This window comes from Miscanthus floridulus, chromosome 7 (genome assembly GCF_019320115.1).
Source record: "Miscanthus floridulus cultivar M001 chromosome 7, ASM1932011v1, whole genome shotgun sequence".
NCBI lineage: Eukaryota > Viridiplantae > Streptophyta > Magnoliopsida > Poales > Poaceae > Miscanthus > Miscanthus floridulus.
The window spans coordinates 81296020-81314416 of record NC_089586.1 but is presented as its reverse complement, the minus strand read 5'-3'; the positions used below and the strand labels follow the sequence as shown (position 1 = coordinate 81314416).

Sequence of the window (18397 nt, the reverse complement as noted above, 5' to 3'; positions counted from 1 at the left end):
GCGAATCGTATCGCCTAAGCCCGCCATGGCGAAGGTGGTGGAAAAGTGGGCCATCCGATGACCAAAAAGCGTTGAACGTACAACATCTTCCCCACGGACGGCGCCAACTATTGGTGCAGAAAGTGACCAACAAGTAAATATTTGTAGTTTTGCCGTACGTTGTGATCGGAGGTGGCTTAGCACTCAATAACACATGGTTTATACTGGTTTAGACAACGTGCCCTATGTCCAGTTTGAGTCGGTCGGTGACTTTATTCCTGAGCCCAGGTGCTCGAAGTTTGCTGTGGGGTTAGAAACGAGAAGGAGAAAGATAGGGGTTGCAAGAGGTCCGGTTAGACTCCGGTCGGAAGGGCCGAGAGCGACAGGAGCTTTGCTATGAGCTAAGTGTTCAAGCGTGTGCTTGAGGTTCGAACCTGACAGTTCTGTGGCTGTGAACTAGTGAACTTGATCGATCTAATGAATCTGGAATGACTTGAATGTTGAGAGAGAGCACATCCCCTTTTATAGATGAAGGGGAAGGCCTTACAAGTGAGGGGGAGAGAGTATGTATGTTTTTTAGCCTTACTGCCCACGCCGGCGGGTACATGATGATGGTAGGCGCCCACAGTACTGTTGAATGTCAGATGCACGTGGGAGGTGGTGTTGTCTTCTTCGGGCATGGCAAACGTCGACGCCTGCCACACTGTTGATACCTAAGGCATGTAAGGGTTTTTTACCATGTTCGTCCGGTACGGTAAAAGCCGGCGCCCACAATACTGTCGATGCCCAGAGGCATGTGGGGGAGGGGGCTTACTATATGGGAGTTGTAGGTGCCCACAATACTGTAGAGGAAAATATTAGCGTCTACAACACTGTTTGTGTTAGGGAGGTTGCAGAATACTATTTCTATAGGTGTATAGGGTACGGTCCCTGGTATCGTGGTTTGACTCGTGCACCCTGCCTTGCTTTCCCGTTCGTTCCCCGGTTCCTTCCGAGCAGGCATCCCCGGTCGGTTGGTCCGAGTCGGTTATAATCGCGTCAGTCGGAGATGAGCAGTGAGCAGGGTTTTTTTGCGTACCCCGATCGGAGACGTTGGGTCGAAGTCGGAAGTAGTGTTTTGGCCAGGCCTTTCTGTCGGAGAGCCGTCCAGAGGCGGGCTGGAGACCGAAGTGAGCCCTCCGGTCGGAGAGGCGGGCCGAAGTCGAAAAACGGGCGTCGCTCCTCCTCGGCCAGACCTTCCGGTCGGTGGTTGGATCGCCCTTCTGGCTTGTTTGTTTAGATACTCGGGCCGGCCCATGAGTTGCGCGTTGTGTGCTTGGGCGGAGCCTTCGTTGGAAAGCCGGTCCACGAGGGACCCCGGGTTTATGAACCCGACAACCGCCTTCGACAACCTCTTATAAGAGGCAAAACAAACGGTTTTAAAAGTTCAGTGAGGTGGTTTATCCGGTTTTACAGTTCAGGGTGGAAGAGCAGACTTTTAATAAAAGTTGAGGGAGGTAATATGGATTTTTTCCCATTACAGAAGGCATGGGCCCACCTGGCTGATCAGGATTGGCTTATGGACGTGACGTGATTGGGCCGGGTTTTTCTCAGCAAATCATGGGCCGCATCTGCTGCAAACGAGCCCATTTGAGTTGCCTTCCGTGTTCCACTTCGCTTGCCGGTTGCGGTTCCTCTTCTGCCGTCGCTCTCGCTCTCGGACTACGGTTCAGCGAAGCAGCTAGGCAATCGTCAGTTTGTCAGCGCAATCTGCAAATGGCGGAGGCGGAGGCGACGGCGGCGCGACTGAGGCTGTACTCGTACTGGCGCAGCACGTGCTCCCACCGCGCCCGCATCGCTCTCAGTCTCAAAGGTGCGTGCTGCTCGTGCTCGGCCACCGCTTAATCGGACTCGGCCCGGACGGATTGGGGGCATTCGGTTGGGTTGATTCGATGTGCGTGCTGTTTCTTTCTGCAGGTGTGGATTACGAGTACAAGGCGGTGAACCTTCTCAAGGGCGAGCAGTCTGATCCAGGTGTGTTGTGTTGGTACTACTACTTGTGCTACCTACTACCTTATGCTACAATTGCTTGAACACCGAGTATTAGGTACCTGAACTAGCCCCTGCGATTGCAAATGTCATTTTGCTCGCCTTCACTTATGAGTGTGGTTTGGCTGTGTTAATTAAATTGTTCTAGACGATTTTGTAGAACATACCTGGTTGCAATAAGGCTATGCAGGGAGTCTTGGTTGGAAAGTCGCTAATGGGTTGATCTTTATGAGAAGCAGAATTCGTCAAGCTTAATCCTATGAAGTTCGTCCCTGCGTTGGTTGATGGTGATTCTGTAATCGGTGACTCTTACGCGATAGCATTGGCAAGTATGGAGATTTTGTGTTTATTGTCTCAGTATTGGTTATCACTTGACTCACTTGTTCCTTTGTGGCTATGCAGTATTTGGAGGAAGTACCCAGAGCCTCCTCTTCTACCTCACGACCTTCAAAAGAAGGCTTTGAATCACCAGGTAATGATAGGTTCTGCAACCCCTTTTTTTTCATGATTGCGATCACATATTGTTGAAGGTGACATGACTGCTCAAACTAGCCGGTGGAAGTTCAGGACAGAACATTGTTACTGTGAGGATAAAATAATAATTTGGCATTATGCAGGCAAAACATAATAAAGTGGCATGTTATATAGTAATTATGCAATTTGTTTACAAGTTGCTTTTTTGGGGTGTTTCATGCCTTTCTGAAAGACTTTGCTTCTTTTATACTCCAATCCAGACTTATGGAAATACTGCACCCTTCCATAGGCAGACTAATTTTAGTTGACGAAGCCACTAAATGAGTAGCACAACAAAGGGGGTAAATGGGGAATAAATCAGTAAATTAATTCAATTGCAGATATGGAAAAATCAGTAATAGGTTCATCGTGAGCCTACATGTGGCGTTAGTCCACATGCTAGTGATGCAATGGATGGTAGTTTCCAACCCACTGTAATGGTTCAAATAATCTTGCCCGAAAGGAAATGAGTGGTAAATGAAAATGCCTATTTCAAAGTGACATGACTGTTAATGCTGAGCATGTGGAAATACAGAACATGACATTGTTATTTCCAAATGCGTATAATATCATGAAATTCATTATGGCCTGTGCTGCACATGTACGGAGTGGATAAGGACTCAACAAACAATCTAAGCAGCTAAATGATAAAGAGTATAAATGCTAGAGATAAAGCACAAGTAAAACAATTACGGCTGGAGTTACTGGAGTCCATGCGCATGTGCAGCTCCTTCAGGTTTTCCGCATGGCAAGGTTGTTGTCTGGCAGCACAGGACACAATGAAATTCAGGTACATGATATTATACACATTCAGAACTAACTGTGTTCCTGTTCTTTATTTCCACAGCTCAGCATTAACAGTCATTGGCGGAGCTAAGGCTAGGCTAACATACCCCCCCCCCCCCCCCCCCGGCTAATAATCAATATTCAATTGCTATTTTTTTCCCCAATTTCCATACTAATCTGTATAGCCTATACAGTATAACAGAAGTGACTATTTAAATGGTAATTTGTACTTAACACGGTGTCATTGTTATTTTTTATTAGGTATTTGAGGTGTTAATTAGCATGAAACTTGCAGGTAGTGACTAATTTCTCAATCATTTCTGTACATGTTGATCTCCATAAGGCAAATTAGCACCTCCTAAAAGATTTTCCGAGCTCCGCCACTGTCAACAGTCGTGCCACTTTGAAACAGGCATTTTCATATACCACTCATTTCCTTTTGGTTAAGATTGTCCATTACCATTAGAGTGGATTGCAAATTACCATCCATTGCATCACTAGCGTGCAGCGCAAACCCATATAGTTTAGCAAGGTGCGAAGGTCTAACCAGAGTCTCCTGATGAGTGGAGGAGAAGTATATTGGTACCGATCTACAAGAATAAAGGGGATATTCAAAGTTGTACGAATTACCGGGGAATTAAGTTGATGAGCCATACTATGAAGCTATGGGAGAGAGTTATCGAGCATCGCTTGAGAGCAATAACACGGGTCTCTATGAACCAATTTGGTTTCATGCCCGGAAGGTCAACCATGGAAGCCATTTTCTTAGTAAGACAAGTTATGGAGCGGTATAGGGAGAAGAAGAAGGATCTACACATGGTTTTTATTGACTTGGAGAAGGCTTATGATAAAATACCAAGGAATGTTATGTGGTGGGCTTTGGACAAACATAAAGTCCCAACGAAGTACGTCGGGCTCATTAAGGACATATACAACAATGTTGTGACTAGAGTTCGAACAAGTGATGGAGACACGAATGACTTTCCGATTAGGATAGGACTACATCAAGGGTCAGCTTTGAGCCCTTATTTGTTTGCTTTAGTGATGGATGAGGTCACAAGGGACATACAAGGGGACATCCCTTGGTGTATGCTTTTCGCGGACGATGTAGTGCTAGTTGATGAAAGCCGGACAGGAGTGAATCAGAAACTAGAGTTATGGCGGGAGATTTTGGAGTCCAAAGGTTTTAGACTCAGTAGAACTAAAACTGAGTATATGAGATATGACTTCGGCACTACTACTCGGGAGGAGGAAGATGTTAGTTTGGAAGGTCAAGTAGTGCCTAGGAAGGATACCTTTCGATATTTAGGATCAATGCTATAGAGGGATGGGGATATTGATGAAGATGTTAGCCATAGAATCAAAGCAGGGTGGATGAAGTGGCGGCAAGCGTCTGGTGTCCTATGTGACAAAAGGGTACCACAGAAGCTAAAAGGCAAGTTTTATAGGACGGCGATTAGACCTGCTATGTTGTATGGTGCAGAATATTGGCCTACGAAAAGACGACATGTTCAACAGCTAAGTGTCGCGGAAATGCGTATGTTGCGTTGGATTTGCGGTCATACAAGAAGGGATCGAGTTCGGAACGATGATATACGTGAGAGATTAGGGGTAGCGCCAATTGAAGAAAAGCTTGTCCAACACCGGTTGAGATGGTTTGGACATGTGCAACGGAGACCTCCAGATGCATCGGTGCGTAGTGGAATCCTAAGTCAGGATAGTAACGTGAAGAGAGGCAGAGGAAGACCGAAGTTGACTTGGGTAGAGGCAATAAAAGGAGACTTGAAATGATGGAATATACCCAAAGACTTAGCCTTAGATAGGAGTGCTTGGAAGACAGTCATTCACGTGTCTGAACCTTGATTGCTTCTGATGGGTTTCAACTCTAGCCTACCCTAACTTGTTTGGGACTTAAAGGCTTTGTTGTTGTTGTTGTTGTTGTTGTTTTTCTTAACTACCAATTCATCATGCTTAACATGAACTTTTCTATCTTTCCATGGCAGATTGCAAGCATTGGTTTTTTCTCGTTTGGTTTTTCTTAACCACCAATTCATCATGCTTAACATGAACTTTTCTATCTTTCTATGGCAGATTGCAAGCATTGTAGCTTCTGGTATTCAACCTCTCCATAACCTCACAGTGTTGGTAAGTATACTGTACTTTATTTCTTGGCATATGTGGTTAGTCAGAGTGAAAAAGGATTCCCAGTTCCCTGCCTGCATTGTGCAATTATACAATTTCTTTTCTGCAGATTGATTCCATGTTGAGACAACTTGTTTGTAAAATATATGTACAGTTTGTTTAAAGAATATAACCTACTTTTTTCAAGAAAAAAGGGCAATTCTAGTTTCTGCAGCTGCACACAGCCAATTTTTACAGAAGTTTCAGCTCAATCACTGCTGCGTAACATAGGGGAAGGAGCACACTCAAATAGAAGAAAATCAAATGCAAAGTTACTCTGTGGGGACATTATTTGATCCATTGCTTCCATATTTGCAGAGGTTCATTGACCAAAGGGTTGGTGCAGGGGAGAGTGTTTTGTGGACTCAACAACAAATTGAGAGAGGTTTCACAGGTTGTTTGACACACATAACCGTCCTTTACTGATTGAAATAACTACTACTTTTGCTGCATTACTTCGATCAAGCAAAATTTGCTTCAAGAAAATATTGCTCGCCTTGCAATTCTGTTGTATTACATAATTATAGAAATTCACTCATAGTTCTCTTAGTTTAGTTACTGAATATACTGTTGCTCAACTTATTTTCGTTTTGTTTAACATGTATCGCTTTTGTGCGTGTTTACTATTTTGTGACGTGCTCATTTTCCCTAATGGTTTAGCTATTGAGAACCTAATACAACTAAAAGGCTGTGCTGGGAAGTATGCGACAGGAGATGAAGTCCAACTGGTATGTTTGCTTGCCAGATACTCCATTTGTCACCCTTCTTTTAGAACGGGTTCTTTTCCCATTGTTGTGAATTTTCCTTTGTAGCTGTTCTGGAATGAACTGGTATCATATTGATTTAACCCTACTGTTCTTTTGGCAATCTAGCACTCACTGGTGATGTGTGTGTGAAGGGAAAACAACTGAATTGGAATTTTTTTTTAAGAAGCATCAGCAATTTTGCTCTATTCTCAAGAAAAGCAATTTTTTTATGGTTTTCTGAAAGTTTAAGATGACTGTGTTATTCCATGCTTATTCTAAAGGAGAGAGTATGCGATTATGGGCTATTAACTCAAAATGAACATAAGGATAAGTTTTTTTAGAATCCATTATGCACGTTTTGTTACTTTTGTACAGTTGTCTCTGAAACTATAAAGCTCCTAGTAGAATGGCAATGCATTATGATACAAATTCCTGGAGTATTTATGCAGAATTGAAACTAGAATGTGTTCTTTGGGGCCAACAAACCCGCTATTTATCAACTTGCCCTTCTGTCTGTTATAGGTTTGTTTACAAATACTGGGTTTATTGCCAGTAGACCCGCTACCAATTGATTCAATTGTCTTTTCATTTCTTCACATGCAGGCAGATGTATTCCTTGCACCCCAGATCTATGCAGCCATTGAACGCACTAAAATTGACATGGTACCACTTTCCTCTTGCCATACAAATGTAAATCATTGTCTCCATTTTTTCAATCAAAGAACTGCTAATGAAACGTGCTTCATTGCCGCAGTCAAATTACCCCACGCTTGCTAGGCTTCACTCGGAGTATATGGCACACCCTGCATTTGTAGCAGCGCTCCCTGGCAGGCAACCAGACGCCCCTTTCTCTTCCTAGGAACCTGCATTTGGAGTTGTTCCGGTTACTTCTGTAATAATGAGTACAGGATTTCCTCTGCAAAATGCAAATAATTTTGTGATTTCAGAGACCATTGGCATGAGGCATCGTTCTCGGTCTGGTCGTCCTGATCGGCCTGTTCGGGAGGCCGTAAACGATCGTGGATTATTTACTGCTGGCTGATTTGGTGTGAGAGAAAAATACTATTCCCGGCTAGAAATTTACGATCGTTTACGAGCAAGCGAACAGGCTGGCTTTTGAGATTTCAGGGCATGCACCTTGTCTTAAAAAGCAAGACGACTTTTATGCTGAAATAACAATTCTCGACTAAAAAATGGAAAGAGGTACACTGTCAGGAAATTGAATCTTAAGAAACGACATTCAAACAGTGAGCTGACACTCGAATTATAAGAAAACAAGACTTGCTTCGCCAAATGACAAGTGTAATTAAGCGCCACTTGCAAAAAGCGCCCGTTTTTTTATGTATAAATAAAATAGTAAGCTCTCAACACCTAAATAGACACGGCCGCGGCTGAGTAAACGAACCCGCCGAACTCTGACGGCACGGGCACTCGCTTCCATGCACCGCCGCTCGCTTCCATCACCCACACAGAGTCCTTGACGCCCTCCGCCGCCGCGTCGGCCACTGTGCCGAACACGAACACGGCCTCGCCGTTACCAACGCCAACCGCCTTCACGCATGCCTTCATGCCCGGCGGCCCGTCGGCCACGTCCCTCCACGCGCGCGCGTCGCCGTCCCACTCCCGCACGCCGTCCTTCCCGGCCCCGACGGCCCACACCGTCCCGCGCACCGACGCCAGGCACGTCTTCCCGGCCGTGTCGCCGCCGGGGATCACGTCGCCCTCGCTGGTCCACGCGTCGGCGTCGCCTCCTGCGTGGTAGCACTCGGCGGTGTTCCTGAACGCGCCCTGGGCCTCGGTTGGGTAGCCGCTGGCGGCGAGGAGGACGCGGCGGCCCGGGGTCGCCACGAGCTGCGGCTCGTCGCGCTCCTCGGACATGTCCGGGAGCGCGCGCCAGGCGTCGTCGGCCGCGACGCTGTACTCAAAGGCGGAGCGGAGCGCGTTCTTGCACTCGTCGTGGCCGCCGGCGATGTAGACGTTTCCGTCGCCCCCAGCGCACCCAAAGAAGCTCCGGCTGTCCGGCATCCTCGGGCCGCGCCGCCACGTGCCGGCGGGGACGTCCAGCAAGCGGACGTCGCTGGTCGGGCGGAGCGTGTCCGGGTCCCAGCCCCCCACGACGGCGACATGCCGCCCGTCGCCGGCCGCCGCGCACTGCGCGAAGAGCGGGACGGGTCCCCAGGCCTCGGCCGGCCAGTTCACGCGCCTCCACTCGCCGGTGGTGAGGTTCGCCGCCGCCAGCGCGCATTCCGGCGTCGACCCCTTCCCGTCGCCGCGCGCGGGCGCGGTCTGGACGAGGAACACGATGTCCTCCGACGCCCGGGCGGCCCTCCGGCGGCGCCGGAACTCGGCTGACCCGACGGTGCCGCGCCATCCGCGGCACACGCGGCGCATGCGGTGGTGCGACCGGCTCGGCACCCGCGCCAGGCACTCCATGGCCACGTCGTCGGGCAACCCAGGGATGAGCTCCCCCTCTCCGTCTTCCTCTGCTTCCATCGCCATGGCACGTTCTTGCTTCTTGTCCTTGCAGCCGTAGCAGTAGCGTGCTACCGCAGTGGCTGCGTACACGCCCTCAACCTCTTGCTTGACGGCGCCCATGGAGAACCGCAGTGCAGTGCTCAGTGCTGTGCTGGGCTGTGTGTGTGCACCCCTTTACACGGCTTCTTGTTTCTTGTGATGTGTGATGTCTGTGAAGGGGTTTGGCGGGTTTAAGTAGAGGGAGGGTGAGAGCGAGGACAAATTTGGTTTAGGATTTGATGAGTGCTAGGTTGATGTCTTGAGTAAAAGTAGCATATTTTTTATAGTATGTATAAAAACAGTTTTTTTTTTCCAAAAAGAGAGGGACAATAATAGTGGAGTGAGATTTCTCTTTGTTTTTTTATAAGGGAGTGAGATATTCTTGTTTGATTCACAAATTTGCGTTTATGATCACACCTGATTGATGAGACTTTCACCCTGTTCGCTTGAACTGCTTATCAGTAATGAAACAGTATTTTTCTCTGACAACAAATCAACATCAGCCGGCTTATCGGCTGCAGAAACCATCGGCAGAATAACACGTTACTCAAATTGATTGACGATATTTCCAGATTGGACTCGGGTAAATAGAGGATTGATGAAGTATATATATATATATATATATATATATATATATATATATATATATATATATATATATATATATATATATATATATATATGGACAGTATATTCAGTAGCCAGCTACAAAATAAGTTATTATGTAGCCACCTCCATTTACGATAATTTTATATACTAATTTACAATAATGTCAATACATATTTACGATAGTTAGGTTACTAATAACACATGGGGATATTTACCGTAACGTTATAGTAAACAACTTAGTAAGGAGTTACTATAATCTCATAAATTAACATAGTAATTATCGTAACTTAAAGTGGCTACAGAATAAGTTATTTTTGTAGCCAGCTGTAGGGTAGTAAAATAAGTTATTCTGTAGCCACCTTCATTTACGATAATTTTATATACTAATTTACGATAATATCAATACGTATTTATGATAGTTGGGTTACTATAACACATGGGGATATTTACCATAACGTTATAGTAAACCACTTAGTAAGGAGTTACTATAATCTCGTAAATTAACATAGTAATTATCGTAACTCAAAATGGCTACAGAATAACTTATTATAATCTCTGTAGCCATTAAGTAATTATCGTAACTCATAATGTAGCCAGCTACATAGTAGTTATTTTGTAGCCAGCTACATGGTAGTAGTTACATGGTAGAATAAGTTATTTTATAATCTCTGATAACTACTACCATGTAGCTGGCTACAAAATAACTTATTATGTAGCCACTTACGATAATTACTATGTTAATTTACGAGATTATAGTAACTCCTTACTAAGTGGTTTACTATAACGTTATGGTAAATATCCCCATGTGTTATAGTAATCCAACTATCGTAAATATGTATTGACGTTATCGTAAATTAGTATATAAAATTATCGTAAACGGAGGTGGCTACAGAATAATTTATTTTGTAGCTGGCTACTGAATATACTTATATATATATATACACACTATTCAGTAGCTGGCCGCAGAATAAGTTATTCTGTGGCCACTTTGAATTACGATAATTACTATACCAATTTATGAAATTATGGTAACTCCCTCGTAAGTGATTTACTATAGCATTATGGTAAATATCATCTTGAATTATAGTAACCCATGTATCGTAAATCTGTATTGTCATTATCGTAAATCAAGGTGGCCATAGAATAAGTTATTCTGTGGCCAGCTGTAGAATAGCCCTTACCCCGCGCGTGTGTGTGTGTGTATATATATATATATATATATATATATATATATATATATATATATATATATATATATATATATATATATATAATGGTGAAGATGATGCCCAGTGAAGGGTTTTGAGTGCCATTTTTTGCATTATCCAATAATTAACATTTTATGACGTCCTTTCTTTCCTAGCAGAATCTTTGTGGTGTCGATGGGCTAACAGTACATGAATTTACGAGGGAAGGTCTCACTATGGCAATGTCACCGGAGGAGGGATATGACTTAGGAGATGCTCAGGACACGGATGAGAGAAAAAGAGTGCAAAAGTTTGTACCAAATGTTAATACTCCTCCGGTTTCCTAATTCTTGTAGCTTTGGACAAATGCGCCGTCTCCAGAACATAGCTTTTAGCCATTTACCATGATTTTCTACAATAACGTATGAAAAAGTCAGTAAGTATAATTTTTCATTAAAGTACTTTTAAAACTAATTTTTTGTCTTGAAGCCAAATGTTCTAAAGTTATTGATGACCAAAATTCTAAAAGTTAGACATCAACCTTGTTGAAACGTCAAGAATTATAGAACCAAAGGAGCACCTCCTTGACACACTACTAGAAAAATGGAAATACTTGGCCGCCCTAAATTTTCTTGAGCGCCAAAGTCTAGCTGTCAAGGGATATATCATTTCCTTGGTGGTTGCAGAAAACCTCCAAGGAGTTGTATATTCCTTGGCGGGTAAATTGCACCGCCAAGGAAATGTGCATTTTTTTGTGTTACTTGGAAATCGCTAAGCAAAAGAACCATTTTCTTTAATATTAGTGTTAAAGCTAATGAAATAATAATTTCCTTGAATGTTATTATAAAACTTCAAGGAAAATACTATTCCCTTGGGTGTTTTTCCTTAACCGCCAAGGAAAATTAACATTTTCTTGGCTGGTATTTGGACTGTTAAGGAAAATCAACATTTTCTTGGGGGTTATGCAATTTGTTTTGCTATTAGAGGCCAACGAAATGATTGTTAGTATTTAAACATGACATACTTGTTCTATCATTGTTAATGAAGTGTTTGTCTTGTTAAGTTCACTAGCACACATAAGACACTAAACTTGGTTAAGTTCATTTAAACACATGTCACACATATGATACTAAGCCTTATTAAGTTCACTTAAATACATATATATCACACTTAAGCAAATACGGCCTGGCTCTAAAAATAGGAGCAACACCAAAAAAATCATAACTTTTTCAAATCAAGATGAATACAAACCTTACATATCACACTTAGTAGATGCAGTCTGGCTCAACGAGATCTAAAACTTTATAGCTAACGATATTTCCATTTAAGGTCTCAAATGGAAATATTGTTAGCTATAAAGTTTTGATAGGAGGATCCTCTTGTCAAAAGGGTTCTGGCCTACCCTATTGAGCTGCAGTATTCCGATGTTCACCGCCCTGAGGTTTTGGCGCCAAGCCCTCCTCCCTCTGATGGAGGGGATGATGATGATAATGATCCTGCATGGCGTCGGTGTCGCGTCCGTCCTCCCTCGCCGCTGCCTAGCTCGGGGTCGACGGGTCGTGATGCTTCGTGTCATGGTGGTTCATGGCGGGGATCGATCATGAAGCAGGTGGAATCCTCTGTTCGAGGGAGATCTCACATGGCCCACTCTCAGACAGCGTGCTCTCAGTCGTTGGCAGCGGGTTCCAAAGAGGTCCAGGTGCGTGACATTCCAAGCGATGGTCGTTCTGCCCTCAATGCTAAGACGCATAGTCCCGAGGATGTCCCTGTGCTCGATGATGCGGCTACAACAAATGCAGTCATTTCAGAACCGTAGATGTCGCGCGCATTCAGGAGACGTCCTTGTTCCCCTCGGTGGCCTCCCCAACTATTGTGCGGTTTGAAGTGGATGCTGGGCCTTTGCCTTCGGATGGTGTCCTCGTTTCTGGCCCGGTGGATGCGACTTCTCTTGGGCTAGACTTGGGCCCTCGGCCTATGATTGATTTCCAATTGGCGTGCACTGGATTGGGTGAGGATACGGTCTGGAGCTCCCCCAACCGGCCGATGGTGCCATGCTCTTCCTTGAGCCTCCCCGTCGGATTGGCAACGGTTGAAGCTTCTCCGGCCTCACCACGCTCGCCTCAACGATCTCTCGCGTACGTCTTCCTGGGGTTCTTCCCACTGGCGCCAAACCCTCCCTTGCCAACATTTGGCGCGGGACCTGCCACTATGTCAGCTTCTGATGGCCCGATTGGGGAGCCCCTAGCTCAGAGGCGCCTGCTCCACCGACTATGGGTAGGGATTCCAAGGGCTCGGAGGTGCCTGCTCCGCCCGGGCCTATCCTGCCGCCCGCTCAGACTCTCCAAGCACCGCTGGGTGAGGTCTTCGTCTCGCCCCCGCTCCGGGTCCATTCTAGGCAACGATGTCGTGCTAGAACTCCCGCCCTGGCCACCATGGATAGCTCCTCCCAGTGTCCGGGGGAGGGATCCCCATCACGGAAGCTTGAGAAGGTACACAGGCCAGTGGATATGCTCGTCCCTCTGCCCGTGATCTAGAAGCGGCGAAAGAAGGCCCCTCCTTTAGGGTCTCTGTCGTGGCGTAGCCAACGAGTCACTAGTGCTGCCCCCTGCCCTCTAGGCCCGGTGCTCTCGGAGGCTCAGAAGAGGGTGATGCGACGACTTGGCTTTGAAGAAAGGGAGATTAGTCAGCCGAATGCTCAAGACAATTATAGTAAGCTATTCAGGCAATTCCTCTCTGACTCCCATGTTTGTGCTTTAGCTACTATTTTTGGTTGGGGTGTTGGAGAAGGTGAGTAGGTGTGGGCTGCGGATGTCCTTGCAGTGATGTAAGGATTTGGTTCTTTATCGGGGTTGTTTTATTTCTTGGGTCAAATGAATCCTTCGTCTATTTTAATCTAGAACGTGCGAGGCCTGAATCAAAGGGATCGCTGGAATTCTATCAAAGAGGTTATTCTGTCCAGCAATGCTGACATTGTTTGCTTGCAAGAAACTAAGGTTGCCAACATGTCACAGCATTTGTTTCTCTCGGTCTTTGGGTCTATGTATGATAACTTCATCGCGCTCCCAGCCAATGGGACTAGAAGAGGGGTTCTGATTGCTTGGAAAGGGTGTTCTTGCCAGGCAGTGGCTTCTAGGGTAGATACTTATTCTGCTTCTGTTCTGTTTTCGGAACAAGAAGGTCACAATTGGTGGTTCACTGGTGTCTATGGGCCACAAGAAGATGATGAGAAGGTGATGTTTCTACAAGAGCTAAGAAATATCAGGGCCCTGTGCAATGGAGCTTGGCTTCTAGGGGAGATTTTAATTTAATTTATCAAGCTGCCGACAAGAACAATGCTAATTTGGATAGAGCAATGATGGGAAGATTTTGGCATTTTCTAGATGACATGGATCTCAAGGAGATCCCGCTCTTGGGCCAAAAATATACTTGGTCCAACGAGAGGAGATTGCCTACTCTGGTCAGGCTGGATCGAGCTTTCTGTTGTGGTGATTGGGACAATATTTTTCCTGATGATGTCCTACAAAGCACAGCAGCTAGTGTATCGGATCACTGCCCTCTCGTTCTGGGTTTGAAAGTGAGCACTAGCGGCAAGCGGCGATTCCATTTTGAGAGCTTCTAGACCAAAATCCCTAGTTTTCTCGATGTTGTTAAACTGAATTGGGAGGCTCCGGTACAATCTAATTGTGGTACAGAGTGCCTATTCATTGAACTACAGTGCCTCAATAAGGGACTACAAAAATGGGGGCAGCGGAAAATAGGGAACATTAAAGCTCAACTTGAGCTGGCCAGGGAGATTCTTCACCGCTTGGAAATAGAGAGAGATTCAAGGGCACTCTCTGAGCACGAGGAATGGCTGAGAAAGAAACTCAAACTGCATTGTCTCGGTTTGGCTTCTCTAGAGCGAACCATAGCACGGCTGCGCTCTAGGATACTGTATCTTCAAGAAGGAGATGACAATACTATTTTATTCCATCAACAAGCTAGATACAAAAAGAAGAAGAACTTCATCCTAAAACTGCAAGATGGTAATCAGGTGGTCGTTTCGTAGGAGGAAAAACAGAAGGTAGTGGATGATTTTTATGAGAACATTCTTGGCAGTGCTGAAGTAAGAGACTATACTCTTAACTTAGATGAGTTAGATATGCAGCACCATGATCTTTCCAATCTTGATGCCCCATTCTCTAAGGAGGAAGTCTGGGCTACCATAAAATACATGCACCTAGACAAGGCCCCTGGGCCGGATGGTTTCACAGGGAGGTTCTACAAATCATGTTGGAGCATTATTAAGGGGGATGTGCTGATGGCGTTGAACGCCATCCATCGCGGCCATGTATTCAAATTTAGGCTATTGAATACGGTCTATGTTACCCTACTGCCTAAGTGTAGGATCTACAGGAAGATAAAGGAGGCCTAGAGGGGGGTGAATAGGTCTGTAAAAATTCAACTCAAAACTCTGTCAGAACAGAGGGCGGCACTGCCGGCCTGCAGGGCGGCACTGCCGGCCTGCAGGGCGGCACTGCCGCTCTTGGAAAATAAATCTAACACAGCTGAGATTTTACAGAGATGAACCTGACCCCATTAGCTGTTTAATCCTACAATATAAAGATAAGATTCAGTTCGAAGACTGAATACCACAGAAACTCCACATAAGAGTGGATCGAGCAACCAAACCCTAACACCAGCTACCAAAGAGCTAAACTAGCAAGTAAACAAGATAAAGCACACGAGACACAAGATTTATCCCATGGTTCAGCTCACCACAAAGGTTTGCCTAAGTCCACGTTGTTGAGGAAGCCACAAAAGGCTTGGGCTTGCCACAAAGGCTTGCCTTACCCTCGTTCTCAAATCAAGAGGATGAACTCTTGAAGTGAGAGGTGATTTCTTAGCTCTGAGAATGAGGTTACAAACCTCGCAAGGCTGCCACACGAGTTGGCAAGCTCAAGGGCAACACCTAGCCGGCTAGGAGCAAGCTCCAAGAGTAACAAACTCTAGAACCACCGGTCAAACATGAACCAAATGCTCTTAGACTTTGGGAATCAGTGGATCTGCTCTCCAATCAAGTTTTGCTGCCTTTTCTCTCAAGTTTTGATGGTTGAAATCAAGGATTTGCTTGAGGGATGAAGGAGCAACAATGGAGGAGAGAGGGTGAGCTTTGGTTCTGTTCTGTTTCGAGCAGAATGACTGAGTGAAGTGGATAACCGTTGTGGGCTGGGCCTGAAGGGTATAAATACCCCTTGGGTCCAACGGTCAGTTAAGGGTGGCACTGCCGCTCTTAACAGGGTGGCACTGCCGTCCTAGCCAAAATAGGTAAGTTGAGGTAAAATTTGGCTGGCTGTTTTGACTAGGCGAGAGGATGTAAATGTGAGAATTTGAGCATCTGGTTCAACAGTTGACCAACTGTCCTAAAATCCCTCTTAATTGTACGGCTTTCCCTAAACTCAATTTCAAAACATAAAAGAATTTAAACCTCCTTTGAGCTAGGTCTAGCCACCTTTTGTAATTAGGACACCTGCAACCTGTACATCATCCTCATTTTTTGATTCCCTGCTTGTCATCTCGATAAATCTCATTAGTCCTCTAATTTGGTGGTCATCAATGCCAAAACCCACAATAGGACTTGATTGCACTTACACTAAGAAAGTAGATGCAGTTGAAGTGAAGGATTTTCGTCCTATAAGCCTGATTCATAGCTTTGCCAAGTTGGTGACTAAGATTTTGGCTAATCGGCTAGCTCCGCTGCTACCTTCCTTAATCTCTGCAAACCAAAGCGCTTTTGTGCGGGGAAGGAAGATTCATGACAACTTTATGCTGGTCCAACAGATGGTGAAATTTCTACATAAGAAGAAGGAGGCGCATATCCTTCTTAAACTAGACATCTCTAAGGCGTTTGATTCTGTCTCTTGGTTGTTTCTCCTAGAAGTCATGTGCAAGGTAGGGTTTGGTCAGCGATGGCGAGACCTTATTTGCTTGATCCTGTCCACCTCCTCGCCATAAGTACTAGTTAATGGAGTGCCTAGAGACACTATTTTGCATCACTGTGGTCTTAGACAGGGAGACCCCCTGTCACCAATGTTGTTTATCCTCATTATGGATGTCCTCAATTCCCTGGTCAATTTTGCTACTCTGGCGGGTTTGATGCAGCCGCTAGCCATTCAGCAAGCACGGCACAGGGTCTCCTGCTATGCTGATGATGCAGTCATATTCTTGAGACCCCACAACTTGGATTTGGTCACTGTCAGACAGCTCCTCGAATTGTTTGGACATGCCTCCGGTCTTAGAACCAACCTGTCCAAGAGTTTGGTTTCCCCTATTCATTGTACTGATGAGGAATTGGCACTCACTGCAAGCGTCCTCTCTTGTTCAATAAAGGCCTTCCCCTGTACGTACCTTGGCCTCCCACTCTCACTTGGAAAACCAACTAAGGAGGTGTTGCTGCCTTTAGTAGATAAGGTGTCAGAATATCTCCCTGGTTGGAAGGCATCTCTAATGAACAAGGTTGGGCGGTTAGTCATGGTGAAGGTTGTGCTGACTGTTGTCCCTATATATATCTTAATAGCCCTAGACCTTCCTAAATGGGTGCTTAAGGCTATTGACAAAAAAGCGGCGGGGCTTCCTTTGGAAGGGTCACCAACATGCCAATGGAGGCAATTGTCTGGTAGCCTGGGAAAAGGTATAGAGACCAGTTGAATATGGAGGCCTTGGGATCCATAATCTTGAGCTCCTTGGTTGGGCACTTTAGGATTCGGTGGTTGTGGGCGCAAATGACAAATGCTGAAAGGCCTTGGGCCGGTCTTTCTATCGCTGTTCCTCACAAAGCCCGAGCCCTCTTTAATGTTGCAATTGGTGCCATAGTTGGAAATGGAGAGGAAATATTATTCTGGACAGATAGATGGCTAGATGGGCATACCGTGGTAGAAATAGCCCCTAATCTGTTCAATGCGGTTCAAAAACGAACAGCTAAAAGAAGGAATGTGGCCTAAGCTCTGCATAATAGAAGCTGGGTTCAAGATATTAGGGGAGCTCGTACAGTAGAGGTATTGCTTGATTACCTCCACATTTGGGATAGGGTGGACGGAATTATTTTGCATCCAGAGATCCCGGACAGTTATAATTGGAAGTTAACGCAGGATGGTTCCTATAGTAGCAAGTTTGCCTATGCAGCCTTTTTTCTTGGATCCATCAAGTTTGGGTCGTGGAGAAGGATCTGGAAAACCTGGGGTCCCCCGTGCTGTAAGTTTTTCATTTGGTTGGTGTTTCACAATCGGGTTTGGACAGCTGATCGACTAGCAAAGAGGAATCTGCCCCATCCTGAGTCTTGCCCCTTATGTGATCAAGAGGATGAAACAATAAATCATTTGCTAGTGGGCTGTGTCTTCGCTCGATAGGTCTGATCCCTGGTTTTGCATCAATTTGGGCTGCTACATTTGGCACCACAGTCTGTTGTAACTCGTTTCTTAGGGTGGTGGAAGAGGTCTACTGATGTTGTCCCCAAAGAAGTGCTTAAAGGCATCAATTCCTTGATAATCCTGGTGGCCTGGGAGATTTGGAAGCACCGCAACACTTGTGTCTTTGATAATAAGATGCCAAGTGTTCAGGAGGTCCTTAGGTCCATTAGCGCGGAGGGGGGCTTTGGTGCTCGGCTGGGGTTTCCAAACTCTAGGAGCTTGTTATTAGGTCGCTGCCTGCTGTAGCTTCATGCTCGGAGGCTTTTGGTCGTTCTTGATCTTTGGGTGGCGAGTCTGTATCTTAGTGTCTAGGGTGCGGGGTGTGTGAGTTGGGGTGTGTGTCGGGTCTCTAACCCTTGTAATATTTCTTCTACGTTAATGAAATGACGCGCAGTTCTCCTGCGCTGTT

The 18397-nt window shown here is 45.5% G+C and overlaps 2 protein-coding genes across 2 annotated transcripts; one reads left to right on the top strand and one right to left on the bottom strand.

Annotated features, from left to right (window-relative positions):
• The first annotated feature begins 1658 nt into the window (after window positions 1–1658).
• On the top strand, window positions 1659–7217 carry LOC136467164 (glutathione S-transferase Z1-like). The gene is made up of 9 exons (XM_066465754.1): window positions 1659–1831; window positions 1936–1992; window positions 2247–2364; window positions 2419–2479; window positions 5398–5451; window positions 5806–5881; window positions 6148–6215; window positions 6837–6896; window positions 6988–7217. The coding sequence occupies exons 1-9, from the start codon at window positions 1735–1737 to the stop codon at window positions 7090–7092; spliced, it is 696 nt and encodes a 231-aa protein (XP_066321851.1). The 5' UTR covers window positions 1659–1734; the 3' UTR covers window positions 7093–7217.
• A 275-nt stretch (window positions 7218–7492) lies between these two features.
• Window positions 7493–8891, bottom strand: LOC136467162 (F-box/kelch-repeat protein At2g44130-like). Its single transcript, XM_066465752.1, has one exon. It carries the CDS (start codon window positions 8826–8828, stop codon window positions 7605–7607), a length of 1224 nt encoding a protein of 407 aa, XP_066321849.1. The 5' UTR covers window positions 8829–8891; the 3' UTR covers window positions 7493–7604.
• Window positions 8892–18397: the final 9506 nt, after the last annotated feature.